At 39.4% G+C, this 14934-nt stretch overlaps 1 protein-coding gene across 2 annotated transcripts; it reads right to left on the reverse strand.

Annotated features, from left to right (window-relative positions):
* Positions 1-3905: 3905 nt before the first annotated feature.
* Positions 3906-10697, reverse strand: KERA (keratocan). Of its 2 annotated transcripts, none has more exons than XM_056846916.1 (3): positions 10577-10697; positions 8168-9057; positions 3906-4205 (listed from the first exon to the last, which is right to left on the reverse strand). In XM_056846916.1, exons 1-3 carry the CDS (start codon positions 10579-10581, stop codon positions 4039-4041), a joined length of 1062 nt encoding a protein of 353 aa, XP_056702894.1. In that variant the 5' UTR covers positions 10582-10697; the 3' UTR covers positions 3906-4038. The 2 variants fall into 2 exon arrangements, with proteins under 2 accessions (XP_056702894.1, XP_056702895.1); XM_056846917.1 differs by lacking the exon at positions 10577-10697 and adding an exon at positions 10368-10563.
* Between the last annotated feature and the right edge of the window lie 4237 nt (positions 10698-14934).

The raw sequence follows: 14934 nt of genomic DNA on the forward strand, positions 1-14934 counted from the left end.
TTTTAACACTTGTTTCCATTCTGTATTGTTCTTTGTAATATTCAAGGCACATCTCAGGTATCTTTGGTGAAGATTTTATTTGTTCAATTTGCTAGGTATGAAGGAGTAGATCCTGGTTGAGCTTGGAATATTGGTTGGATATCTGAGAATGTTACTTTCCCACAATTCCATGTATTAAAATTGTAGAACAAACCATTCTAAAACTATAGAACAAAGCCCTTGGGTAGTATAAATGGAAATGACCACCACGGGGGCCGGGGCCTGGGGAAATGGTTTCAGTGTTGGCAGGATTGGGAAAGATCTGGGCTTCCCCTTTTGCATGGCAGCCACCCGCCTGCAGGGATCTTTTGTAGTAAAGTAGGTTTGGAAAGACTGTAAAAAAGCTGGGGGGAGAGAGGAAAGTATATGAGAGCATCACAATGCTTTGTGGAAGCAGGAAAAAAACCCCACTTTGGATCTGCCACAAAGCAGGATCAAAACTGGTGTGGAAGAGTCCAGATTTGTTACGACATAAGAATTTATAGGCCAGAGCAACATGCATGTGACAGAGAGGGCTGTCCAGAATGGAGTTTTTAATGTTTTATATGATCTTCCTCCTCACTCTTCAAAAATTAAAAAACCAGGTATGGCTGGGGGGATTAATATATTTGGTTTAATCTAATTTCCAGAGGTATGATTCATAACTGGTTTTGGATGACAGGATCATTAGTTACTTCTGTGATTGACCGATGATCTCATTTAAGCTAACTCTTCTATTCACAGTGTGAGGCTGGGGAACATGCATAAATCTTGCTCTCAGAGGAAAAAAGCATGGCTCTGTCTGGTAACATGATGAAAACAGTCAGAGATCCACAGTCATTTAATAATATCATTGCCATATAAAGTTTGTTTCCCTAGAAATAAATCAAAGTAGTTACTATTAATCTAGAAATTCCCAATTAACACCCAAATTTATGTACTTATTTATGTACTTATGTATCCTAAGTACATAGGATCCAGTGATGTGGAAGTGGAAACCTAAATGGACTAACACAGTTCTGCTTATGCTGGGTCTTGTGCAACACCTACCACTTCCCTCCCTATATATTATACCACTCAGAAATTGGTTGCACAAGGTCTTGTGCAAGAGGAAACAAGTGGGAATATAAGAAGTTTGACATAGCATAAGCAGCTACCATAGTCTTTGTGCAACCAGAATTTTGCACTGGATCCAACCCATTATTTAATTAAAATATTATTTTGGGAAATACTGTTGAATAAAAAAATAATTTTTAAAAGTATAGCAAATACAGCATGCCCTAAAAGGCATTTATGGTCATTGAGGTGACACCCCTATCTTGATGGTAAGCAATAATAGGGATGGAAGAGGCCTGGATTTGTCTTTGGCTAAAACTCATATTCAACCCTATTGGTCTAACCCTTCTGATTCTAGCTGATAATCACTGCTCAACTTAGCAAAGTGCAATAGAGAAGATTCTCCAGAAACACGGCCTCTCTTCTCAAGCAGTATTGCCATTGGGACACCAAAAAGCCAAGGAAACAATCAGAGTCTCTTGGACCATGCCCTTCAGTCAGATAGGGCTCAGATTCATAAATACTCAACCATCTTGCAATACATCAAACCTTTCCACCCTGCAGTCTACCTTGGATTCCTGGAAGTATCCAAATATCGAAGGGCCTTTACTCTTGCGTGTTTCAATGCCTTACCTTTAGCTCTCCTGGAAGGCAAGTATCTCCATACTCCCTTTCATCAATGACTATGTCCATGCAAAACAGAGAAAGTGGAAACAATAGAACATGTTCTGCTGCAATGTCCCTTCTACAAAGACATAAGATCGCAGTACATTCTCCCCATATTGTCATCCCTTCCTGGGAGATCAGAAGAAGCTAAAGTTTCCCTTCTCTTAGCAGACTCCTCTCGGGAGATAACCATTCAAGTAGTCAAATTTCGCCTCCGGTCTAGTGGGATTCGTAAATGGCTAATTGAAAACTTTTCCCCATAGAAGATCTTTCCTCCTCTTCTTCAAATCATCCCTCCCAGAATCATCAACTTTTATTATTCTATTTTATTATTTTGTACAGTGGGAGGCTAGAATGCACTAGAAACAACTTTAAAAGTATTTTGGGGAAAAACTCTTAAAAATTGGTAAAATTTATAGTCATTAGTTGATGCCAATTTGATTCGCAAAGCAACTCAATGACAGTGCATACAGAAGCAGAAAGTTTCATTATGGATCCTTGTATTTAGCTAAGGTGAAGTAATTCATACATTGGATTCTATTCAGATACATTTTGAACATGCCCTCATTTAAATTAGATACAAAAAACTGAGTATTTATAGACCATACCAACTGCATAATATAGTAATATTGGTGAATTTCAGTTATCTTAATACAGTGTATCAGAAGAAGGCAAACTCTGCCACACATGCCAACAAGGGCTGCCAACTCCTAGAGATTTGGAGGGTGGAGCTTGATGTGGGGTATGGGGAGTGGGGGGGACATCAGCTTGGTTTAATGTCATAGAGGCCACCATCCAAAGCAATCATTTTCTCCTGGCAAACTAATCTCTGAGGTCTGGGGATTAGTTGTAATTCCAGGAGATCTCCAGGCCCTCCCTGGAGCTTGGCAACTCTACTGCCAGCAGCAGCTCACTAAATCACTTTGCTCAGTGCTCAGGGCTAGATCTCCATACAAGCAACCAAGACACTGGCAGTGCTGCTTGGAGCAGTGATGCGCCAAAGGGCAACCGAGTGGCATGGGCGCCGGTGTTGGACTGCTCATGCCAACCTCCCTGAGCTGCCATGGTAGCGTGGCCCTGGGATGCCAGCACGGCCTCCTGAAAGCGCACCTCCATCGGCCCAGGTGTGCTGTCATCCCAGGTGGCATTCCCAGAATGTTCTGAAGGGAAGAAACCTTTAGGCAGTTTCCTAACCCCCCCCCCTTCAGGCCGGAAACACCTCCTTTGCCTTTACCACCATTTTAGGTGGCATAGCTTCATGGAACACTATGGAGCGGTTCCATGGGGCTTGCAGGTAAGGGCAGGTTTTTGGCTTCGGTTGGGGGGCAATCCTCCTTTGGAGGTGGCGTGGCTGCGCTGTCTCCAGCCAACAGCTCAGCCCTCTTTCTCAGGAATTGGCTGCCCGTATACTGTTTTTGCTGTACATATCTTGAACTGGGGAAAATTAGCTTGAATCAACGCTAGCATTATAGGATGCTCAAAACTATCCTGAGAAATTCAACAAGTTTTCACACTTTTCTCAAGCTTTCCTCCCCTTAAAATTCTTCTGATGTTTTAGTTGAGTATGCTTCTTTATTTGCTTTAAATTTCTCTTGAAGTAACTCTGTTGGTGGCAATTCTGTTGGTAAAGATTATGTACAACAATAATGAAAGTGTTTGGCAGTCACTGTTAATGAAATACTGTTTTCAACAATCCTCGAGTTTCCTAATTGTATGTTTATTTCAAAGATAGATTCTTGCCCTGAGTCTCCTAAAATGAAGGCATTAATGAAGACCATCAATGAAGGAAGGAAAAAGAAAGATTTTCACTATTTATTTTCACAATGAAACACAGTTATGCCCCATATAGCAATGTTTATTTAATTATTTATTTTTAGTGAAGGAAGGGCAAAGCAAAACATATTTTTAAATTCTACATTTGCTTATCATATATTTTGAATGCATTATTCCTGAATATACAAGTCAAACTCTACAGAGAATACAATGACAGCAAAACTTTGATTGGGCTGGTTCTGAGGGGAACCGATAGTCTGGAAATACATTTGGGTGGCAAAGGTATAGGTTTAGTAGAAGTACATTTATAGGACAAAAAATGCAGCATATTGGCTGCAGCTGGTAAATCTTGTCGAGAAAGAACAGGAAGTGGTACAACTATAAAGGGGGGATTTTCAAGGAAATAATTCCAGGGAAATGAATATCAAATGAAAATCCAAAATGACATAAGGAAGGTCAAACAAGTTTCATGCCAGCAAAACTTGCTCTTTAAATTGTGACAAACTAATTGTGACTCTCCTGTCTTTAAATAATAATGGCCTGAAGGAGACGGAAGCATAGGATGACGTCAAATGGAATTGGAGGTTTAATTTCATTGCCATCCAAGCGGAGATAGCGGAGGCGTGGCAGATCCATCTCATAGACATAATCTCCAGGAATAGGAATTGGACATATTTGAGTACCATTAATACCTAAAAAAAAAAAACATAAAGAAGACATGAGATTTCCTCCTACAAAGCATGTGTCTAATAAATCTTCAGGGTAAACTTTTCAGATATTATCCGGTAAGTTTAGGTCTCCGTGGGAAGCCAGCAGTGTCACAGTTCAGTTTTAGTTTCCTATATTTGGCCTATTCCCCTGGAAGCAGAAAAAGTACTGCTTCCCCTTCTGCTGTTGAGGAGCCCGAAGCTTCCCTAAACTTAATAACATCCAAAAAACAAAAGCTGGGAAGAAATTATTTGAAGATCAATCAAAAGAAAGCAGGGTATTATTTTTTGGTGGGTCTTAATAAAATGTATTCCATAACTTTTACTTTGGACTGTGCTATGGACCAAACAGCTATGAACATCTTGTGTTAAACTTGGTACTTTCTTCCTCATTCCTGAAAACTTTGGTATATGATTTCCTTGGAATAAATATGTTTTTCCCCCAGGGAGAAACTGTTGCCAGGCAAGCTTCAGGTTGCCAGGGAAAGAAAGACACTGCTACAATAAACTGCTGCAAGTAGCTGGGCTGCAGAAGGTTTTTTTTTTTTTACTTCTTCATGGCTCTCTGTCCCTTGACTGAAATTTCAGAGGGGATTTAAGTCATTCTTTTTAGCAAAGTGGTGATGAACTCTGGTCAAATGCCATACCATAAACCCTAGTATAATGTTAATGTGTTTCTAATTCACTTCAGCTTTCTAATATTAATTTTTCTGATAGTGTGTGTAGATATACACATAAAGGTTTGTAGACATGATAATCATGTGATGTAATAAATAGTAATTGATTTGGATATGGGAGGCCTGTTGAAATATCTGGTCAGTTTTCAAGATTGCTTAGTCAGCATCAGGCTATTCTATTTTATAGAAGTGTTAGGAGAATAAATTAAGATTTATTATTACTACTACTGCTACTATTACTACTACTACTATCATCATCATCATCATCATCATCATAGTAGACTAATGATTATGATGGTGACTAATGGTTTTATTTGGTATGAATATTAAATTATTATTGGCACATGGGAATGACCTTAAATGACTTTAGCTTGCATACCTTGAAGATGCAAGAGCGACAAATTCTAGGCACAAGATCACTGTATTAAGTTGAATCAAGAAGCTTAGCAAGTGTTTAAGGACCACTGAACAGCATTTGAACATTTTTCTGCTGCTTTGGTGTCCAGTGTCTCTTAACAAACAATTAGAGGGCACAGGGCAGAATTAAACCAATGCAGTACTGAGGAGGTGTAACATCTGTAGCTTTCCCCATGAGTTTGTCAACCAGCTAAAAAACTGTCAGCCTGTCTAGTGTAGGAAGTTGTGGCTCCACATGGTTGGGTAAGAAGGAAAATCCAGTTTCTGTTTTGTTTTCCATCAATTAATATTTTCACTTTACATATCTATTTATTATTATTATTACATATAAATTACAAACGTATGCATGAGTGACTACTCATCAGAAAGTGTGTCTGTGCTGGGTGGTAGCAATGGGTGACACTAAAATCACTGCCGTGCCTCCACGCTGGCCTTCGTCAGGGCCTCTCTTCCCATAGTGAGGTGTTGTCTTACCTCCATGTTTGCCATCAACATTGGTGGTGATAAAGAAGAAGGAATGGTAAGAAGCAAAGGTGGTATGAAGAAACTGTGTTATGCTGCTTGGCCCACTATGCTGTCTTTAGCCTGCTAGCTACCTGAGCAATACTGCCACCGGCTCTGCTGACCTTCCTAATGAGCCCTTCCGACCACTAGTGTGAGCCTACTCAAGTAAATTGAGTGAGACTAGACTTGGAACAGCAGATGGCTGTAGCAGCTGCCTAAGTTTGTGCGTGTGTGTGTGTATGCACGCGCACATGCACGCGCTCCTAAGAGACAGAGAAACAGAAAGTTTGTTTGAAAGGATGTGTGTCTGAAGGATGTGTGTGTGCAATGGATAACTGTTTTAATTTCTTAAAATGAAGCATATTAAAATAATTTGTAATCCTGGCTACATTGGCTCATTTTTTTTAGTGATTTGCTCTGTGTTTGTTCTGAATTCTGGGTTATGTATTTATATGATCTCGTTTATAACTTGGCTGATTTTTTTTTTTTTTTTGCTTTGCATGGGTTTTAAGTACTCTACCATGGATTCACTGAATGCCCTTGAGACAAGGTACTCTCTGCCTCAGTGTTTCCCAGCAGTAAAATGCCTTCTTAATGCACAATTCCTTAACAATATGCTGCATAAAACTGTATGTTTGAATGCATCATGTTAAAGCTAAGAAGTGCTGTATATGACCAGTACCTGCATGGGAACCTATATATGCTGTCTTGAATTTCATGATAGAAGAGAAGCAGGATATAAATTGTGGCTGAATATGTAATTTGAAGCTGTTCTTGTTATTTGCTTGTGAGAAAGTGGATTCTGGACTGTGTTGATCTGTTGGCCTGGTTTCAAGAATTTCTTGCTTGATAGCATGAGGGCTTAAGCATGAAAAATACCTATGCACCTCAAATAAAGTAAGTATCTTTGCTCTGGGTAAACATGCTCAAACCTAAATGGAAGGCTTTGCACAAATCCTACTGTGCCTATAGGTTAACTCTCCCAGACACTGTCCATTTGAGCTGTTTGGTATCTGCTCCAAGCAGGGTTGTCTAGTCTCCCGTTATGATGGTAGAAGCCCTGCTGCCAATTATTTTTACATTAAAAAAAACATTTCCAGCATCATGTGGCATGACATCACTTCGAGGGGAAACTCAGTTTTACCTTAGAGTTTTTAGTGATTCCTAGAGCAATGCTCAACCAATGTGCTCACCCATGTCTCTGCGCCCTATCTCCCAGTGGTTGCCAGCCATTGAGCCCAGAATACCTTAAGGACCACTTTCCCCCATATGAATCTACACAACTCCAGTCATCTTTGGAGGCCCTGCTTTGGGTATCCCTGCCATCAGAGACTAAACAGGTGGCAACCTGAGAAAGGGTCTTCTTAGTCGTGGCACCAAAATTTTGGAATTCCCTCTCCAGGGAGATTTGTCTGTATCCCTCTACTGTTATCTTCCACCAGTAGGCGAAGATTTTTTTATTCTGTTTGGCATACCTGTAAGAATGTTATTGGCCTCCTTGCTAGATTTTTTAAATGTGTATAGTTTATTGGATTAATGTACTTTAATATACTTGATTTGAAATGTTTAATGAGTTTATGTGATATCATGACGGCAACAGATGTGTGCTCTATCTTAATTAGCTATTTAAATGATGTACTTTAATGATTTTAACAGACAAGCTTTGTATTTATTGTAGTTACCTGGGCCTATAGGGTTGCCATCCTCCAGGTGGGGCCTGGAGTTCTCCTGTAATTACAGTTGATCTCAAGACTACAGCGATCAGTTCCCCTGGAGAAAATGGCAGCTTTGGAGGGCAGACTCTATGACATCATATCCTTGCTGAGCTTCCTCTCCTCTCCCAAACTCCACCCTCACCAAGCTCTGCCCCAAATCTCCAGGAATTTCCAAACCCAGAGCTGGCAACCCTACTTGGGCCCTCACTGCATCAGGAGAAAGTCAGGTTTATATAAATATGTTAAATAAATAAATAGACCAGTCAACAAATGTTCTGCTTTTCATTGACAGAATTCAGTAGTACGAGCAAACAGGTTCTGCTCTGTTGAGATTCCTTCAACTGATGGTTCCATCCCCAATATCAAATTGACAGGTGTTTCACTAGTAGACACTGTGGAGCTGTCACAGGTTTTAGGCCAAAGGCACCTATATTTTAAAAATGCATTAGGTTTTGATTAACTAAAAACTGGCCCAGTTTGTCACTTCTCCTAACATCAGTAAGCTTAGATGCTTCTCAGGTATTTTGAAAAGCTTCCCTTTTTCTCCTTTTATGCCACCAAGTGGTAAACAGAAACCAATAGATGAAGTTATTTAATTGAAAAAGGTTCTCACTGTTTTTAGGCTAAGACTTACTGTTGATTCTGTTGTTATCAAGATGAAGATGCTCAAGGTGAATACCAATAGCTGGGATTTTAGTGAGTTCATTGTTAGATAGCTGTAGGTCAAGAAGCGATGAAATATTAAAAATTTTAGTTGGTAGACCTTCATCAGTTAATTTATTGTTATTCAGTCGAAGGAAAAGCAGTTTGAGCATTGCATTAAAGTAGTTCTCCGGTATTGCTTCAATAGAGTTATTATCCAAAAACAGCTGCATTACATTTGCTGGAAGGATTGGTGGCATTTTAGTGAGTGAGTTTTGAGCAATGTTGAGTTGTATGAGGTTGCTTAATCCTCTAAACGTGGCATCTGAAAGAGTACTGTCCAAAAGTTTGTTGTGATGCAGATCTAGCATAGTGAGGTTTTCCAAATTGCTGAAGACTTCTCCTGGGATTGTAGTGATTTTGTTTCGTGCCAAACGTAGCTGCTCCAAACTTGCTGGCAGTGGAGAAGGCACCTGTTCTAACTCATTATCTTCAAGAAACAAGTAAAGAAGACTCTTCAGGCTGGCAAATACACCCTTTTCAATTCCATTGTTGCTGATCTTGTTGTTGTTCAAATTTATCCATTTTAGCTGAGTGGCATTTGTGAAGGATTTCCCTCTAACTGTTTCAATGAAGTTGTTTTGGAGATAAAGATACCAAATTCTTGCTGGGATGATGGGTATTTCTTTAAGTCCCCTACTATCACCATATAAAGCATTTGGGAAGCCAGGTGGACAGAACAATTTTTGTGGACACTCAAAGCTGTAGAATGACCAATCATATGAGGTCTCATCATATATTGGTCTGATATTTCGAGTCCACGCAATATTGGTCAGTAAGACTACCAAAAGGCAGGAACAAAGTTTTACATTCATAGTTTGCCTGAAAAAAAGGGGGAAAGTGAATACTTTCATAACATTTCCAACATTTGTTTCTGAAAGCTACAAGGATTTCAATGAAACACCAATGAAATCTGAGAAATGCTATTTTTATAATGGGTTTAATACTGCTTCACATGGTATTACTTAAGATTTTCTGATTTAAAAAAGAACAGTCATTATGTTTAAAATACGATGGGAACGACTCCCAAATAGTATATTTCACATTGTGATTGTATCATACATTGTTTATTAGATAAGCCAAGTCCACTTTCAGTCCAAGGAAACTAGAAATATAATCAGTGCTTTCTGTCACTTTTTAAACTGACCTTTGACCTTGCAATGCAAAATATTTCATGTACAAAACCATGCCATCTGAAACAGGAGGCATGCATTGGAATGGGGTTGACATGATTGCATTTACTGACAGCTGTCCAGCTGTTTTGGCTCTGTTTTAAGAAACTCACATGTTATTTTGTACTCCCAAATGAGAAGGGCATCTGGATCAGATTTTCTAGGCCCAATTCTCATTGCACACAAAGGAAAGATCAAAGAATATTTTTAACAGCAGTTTGCTGGTCATGTTCCAAGAATTCTGAAAAAGTTAAGTACTTTTTCAATCACCCCCTTGTGTTCCAAATGGTTTGCTTTCTTCAAAAAACAATTGAAGTTACTTATAAAGCAAAATTTGCCCAGACCTTCACTTTACTGCTTCACTCATACTCAGGTTTCTTCATCTAAAAACATTCTTAATTCTCACACTAAAATTTCCACTGGGTATACAATTCTTTAAAAACTTAATATGCAAGCCAAATCCCTACAGAAAATAAATGTAAATTACAGTAAACGTATATTCCAATTTCTGATGTCTGCCTGGGTTAATAAGCTAATGAGTTGTTAACCAGCCTCCCATACTGAAAAAGAAAGGTATTTTTACCCCCCACCCCAACATTAAAATTGGAAGAGAATAACAGATACAGATCACTAATGCAATGGGGGAAATCCAATATCTTGTATTTTTAACAAAACATTACTTTAGTAGTTATAGCAGTTATTATTGTATTGCTATATTATAATAGTTATTGTTGTAAAACATCCTGTGCCAAAATCTTTAAGTCTTTGAAACTGCTCTTGGATAACAGTCCACAGAATTACTGAACAATGCTTGAAAAAAGGAGAAAAGAAAGAAAAGAACACAAAAACTAAGTTTTGGGGGAAAGGTTTTCTTTGAGTTAAACATTAGCTTGAAATATCTTTCCATTACACATCTATTTTTTTCAAAATTGTTATAATGAGTAATTAAAATGAGTTTACCTTGTTCAGGTTAAGTGCTGTTTTCTTGAGGCTGTTAGAAATAATTTAAGTATAAAAGTCTGTCTCCTTTCAACATTTTTTGCAGTCTGAATTCCTGGAAATTAGTAGCATAAAACCTAAAATATATAGTAATAGCCCCGAGACACACTACCAAAGATATCTAATATTCCATTGTTTCTAATTTGACAGTGCTACAGAATCAGGCTTACCTCATCTTTCTTGGATTCTCTTCTGTTCTTTCTATTGGCCACTGTTGTTAGACTGTAAGAGGTTGAGTCAGACAACACAGAGAGTTTTATGAATACAGCCTAATATATACGCATCAATGACTACAATTTTAACCCCTAAAATAGCTAACGTACCTCAGCACCTACACAGTAAGATGCAGAAACTCCTGGTTTTCACATCAAGCAGCTCCAGTCCTTAAGATCATTCCCAGAGATGCTAAGCTCAAATTGTTGAAGAATGGATAGACTGAACTAGGGAAATCAGGTGATATTAATGCATCTGTAATGTCAATACATTATGTTTGTACTATCTAAATTAAAGAAGACAAAATTAAAACTAGTGCCATCTGTTCCAGCGGAAAACTTTTATTTGATTCTGATAAAAAACAGATGTAGGAATGCTTTCAGAGATATGCTTCTTGATTAGGAAATGCAAGACAGACTGCTTCCCAAAAAAATTAAATAAAGTCCCCCCCCGCTAAAGTAGTTTTATATCCTTGTTCTACTCATTATTTTAATGATCCTAGAACTGACTTTTTGCCACCTGCTCAAAATTGTATCTTGATAAGTACAGCACGAATCTTCCTCTTCATTCCTGATCTGCGTTCAATTGCTTTCTATCTGGTTTTACAACCCAGAGTAATATGCATGTGCACTCCACATGTGACTATCCCCCTTGCAAAACAAAAGGGGAAAAAAAGAATAAATCAAACTCCAAAGAACTACTGTTAAGCATTGCCAGACTGGCAACACTGAGAGTATTTTTGCCTTTAAAATCAGTTGATTGTTTTTGTTAACAATGCCATATTAAAAAGAGATGTGTTTGTTTATGTGATTTTATATCCTGCCTTTACCCTTTAAAAAAATCTTCAAAGTGACTTAGAACAATGAGGTTACAGTTGATCAGTACTAAAACATATCAAATGCAGTAATACACCCCACACAAATAAAACAAAGCAACATCATAATAGTTAGGTTGCCAGTTTACAATGGCAACACAGATAATCTTTTTGATGTTACATTAGGGATGCTTGACACCCACTGGTTTGGCTCACATCCTGTTCGCTAGTTGCAAACAGAGACCTGATTGTTCGATGTTTGGTTTGATAGTTCATTGGTCCATTTGTGGGTGTTCAGTGGATTGTTTCACTGTACTCCTTACTAGCCATGCAGTACAGTGCAATTGGCTTTTTGTGCACGTGCGTTCTCACACAGCCTGACTTGGGTTCTACTACTCTCTCATCCTTGATGCGTAACTGCTCTGCTCTGCAGGTAATTGTTTAAATAATTAGATCACTCACAAATCATTTAAATCAATCATCAATAAATGCTGTGTTTCAATAAAATCCCATCCTTCAGTGTTCAATTCAATAGTCCTTACTGACACTAATAGCTGCCGACCGGTTTGAATAAGCTATGTCTTTGCATATGAGCAGTTCTGAGGAAACCCAATACAACCCCTTTTAGCAGGCATTTGTGGTTGCTTGGCATGAGCTGACAAGACCAAGTGATTGGTTTACATCTGATTGCCACCTTTGAATACTAAGTTTGGCAGCTGAAGTTTTCATAGTGAAATTCCCAGCATCTCTACTTTAAATCAGCTTGCCTGTCTTCTGAGATACAGTAATACTTCGGAGGTGTGTGGTCTGGCCAGCATCTGCCTGGCCAGACCACACATCTTCCGACTTCTGTTGCTTGCTGGTAAGGCTAGTGAGGTTCACTTGCTGCTTAGCAGCATTGACCAAATAGTACCTCTTCTCCTGTCTCACTGGGATAGCCAAAGATTTGAAGGTAAAAAGACTGTATGGTTATCAATCAGGCAATGCTATCTGATTGCATTGCTTCATCAGAATTTGTTCTATAAGGAGCACTGCAATACAAACCCAGCTAATTCTATTTGCTTTAATAAAACATTGTAGTTACATTGTTATTATATCCAATGCAATCCTAAGAACACTTTCTGAGGTGTAAGTGGGCACTTAGTAGACCAGAATAGCATTCTGAGTAGACTTGGCTTGTATTGCTCTTGTTGAGTACTTGATTCCCCAAAATAATCGAATAAACTAATTATTTTAGTGGGACATTACTGTATGTCAGTCTGGAATGTGATCTAGGGAAAGTAAGTTTGCTTAATAATGCATACCTAAGCATCCTTACTTGAAAGTAACTTCTGTTTCATTTACAATTCTTGTTACGGCCATTGGCCAGCACAAAACAACAGAGAAGTGCAAGAACCCATACAACACCAGGAAAAACAACAATAAAAAGGGAAAACAAAAATACAGCAGAACAACCAAAAACAAACTGATCAAACACACCATCAACATCATAGGGTACCAGATAAACATTGTACATTATACATTGTGCATTGCTTCACCCTTCACTCGTCATCTGATATGTCACTAATAGTATAACCCTTTTTGTTTTGATCATTCCTTTTAATAATGGCCTTCCAGCAAAATGTAACTACATCGTAAGAAATAGCAGGGGTTTTATCTTCAAGCAGAAACTGGATAATTAATCTTTCTTCCATCATAGGTTGATGCAAATAACCCTATTGTTGTAACCAGGGTTCGATTATCGATCTTCTAAATTCCTCATAGAGTTCACAATATAATAGAATATGTGGACAAGGACTCCTCTGCTCTTGCTGTACACGCGCATTTTCTCATCTCTCTAGGCTGATTTAGAAATCTACCCAGAAGAACAGCTGAAGGGAGTGCATCAAAACATGCTCTCGAGAATGCCCATCTCAGTTGGGGTAAAGTAATATTGGAGAGGTATGGAGCTGTGACTTTGCCACTACCAGATAATAAATTCTTATATACCCCAGAAAGTTGTGCATAAATTCTGTTTCAATATGATTTGCCTACAGGTAAACACGGTTAAGGTCGAGCTGCAAGTTAATGCTGTTGAAATCAGTGGACCATAAATTCATGCCTAGGCCATTGGTTTATTAATTTGTTTGTTTGAATTGATTTATATGCCACCCTTTCCCGGCAACTGCCAGACTCAGGGCAACTCACAAAAAGAATAGATACTTAATAATAGTTTAAGCAATTTAGGCATGGGTTGCCCTTCCCTGTTGTTTGAAATAGTTGTGGGCTGTGGCTCAGTTGTAGAGCAATGGCATGCACAAGGTCTCAAGTTCAGTCGCCAGAATCTCCAGTTGAAAAGATCTGTCAGTAGGAGATGTAAAAGATTCTGCTTGAAACCATGGACAGCCACTGTCATTCTGAGGAGACAATACTGACTTTAATGGACCAAGGTTTAGTATAAGGCAGCTTCATGTATGTAAAGGTACTTATATCAGGGGAGGGGGCATGGCTCAATGGTAGAGGACTGGGGGTGGAGATATGGGGGGGTGAGGTCCCAACGTCACTAATGTCACATTAATGTTGTATCTGGAAGTGACAATGGGTAGCTCTAACACATGCTAACACATGAAGCTGACTTATACTGAATCAGACCCTTGGCCCATCAAAGTCAGTATTGTCTACTCAGACCAGCAGCGGCTCTCCAGGGTCTCAGGCAGACGTCTTTCACATCACCTCCTTGTCTGGTTTCTTTAACTGGAGATGCCGGGGATTGAAACTGGGATCTTCTGCATGCCAAGCAGCTGCTTTACCATTGAGCCTTATCCCTTCCACTATTGTGATTGCTAGAGCTACCCAGGTTGCTTAAAAAAACCCTTTAAAACTCTTTAAAAACCCAAATGTGTAGTTTGGCCTTAAGATTCAGGAAAGGGGGGGACTAACAGGGACACAGGGAATTTGACCTTTTTTTAATCCCCAGGAAGATTTACCATTTGCCTCAGGTTGCATCACGTGGGGGTCAGCCTGGATGCCACCCTCTGCTTTGCCTTGCACAGGTTCAGCAATGCATTGCCACCTCCCCATCTTGCCTCTTGCGTGAGACTTCAGTCAGAGAGCGGCTGGCCCAGGTGTGGCCCAGGGCTGACCAAAAGGCATCCAGGTGTTCTTAATGGTCAATCTGGCCCTGTCTGTGAGGAAAGGTAGGGTGATAATGTGTAACTGGCCCAAGGTCACCCAGTGAGTTCCCAGGGCAGAGTGGGTATTCGAGATCGTAGTCTGAAACTCTAACTACTACACCACACTGGCTTTTTGGGAGTGGCTGCTGTTCAACAGCACCAAGCAGCCAGACCTATGTGAATCATGCAGGTCGTGTGGTATGAAGTTGCTCAGTGGTTCCTGCCAGGCCTGGCCCTTAAAGGCCAAAACAGCTGAGGAAAGGGCCCTGCCATTCCCTCTGCCTTTTACTGACACAAACCCAGCCTGTTGTCATTGCCTAGCAACAACCACTGAGGACATCCATTTCTT

This window comes from Euleptes europaea, chromosome 3 (genome assembly GCF_029931775.1).
Source record: "Euleptes europaea isolate rEulEur1 chromosome 3, rEulEur1.hap1, whole genome shotgun sequence".
Lineage (NCBI taxonomy): Eukaryota > Metazoa > Chordata > Lepidosauria > Squamata > Sphaerodactylidae > Euleptes > Euleptes europaea.

Coding starts and splice junctions, on each gene's coding strand:
- KERA (XM_056846916.1), bottom strand. Junction 4,206..8,167: donor TGATAACAACAGAATCAACA/GTAAGTCTTAGC, acceptor TTTTTTTTTTAG/GTATTAATGGTACTCAAATA.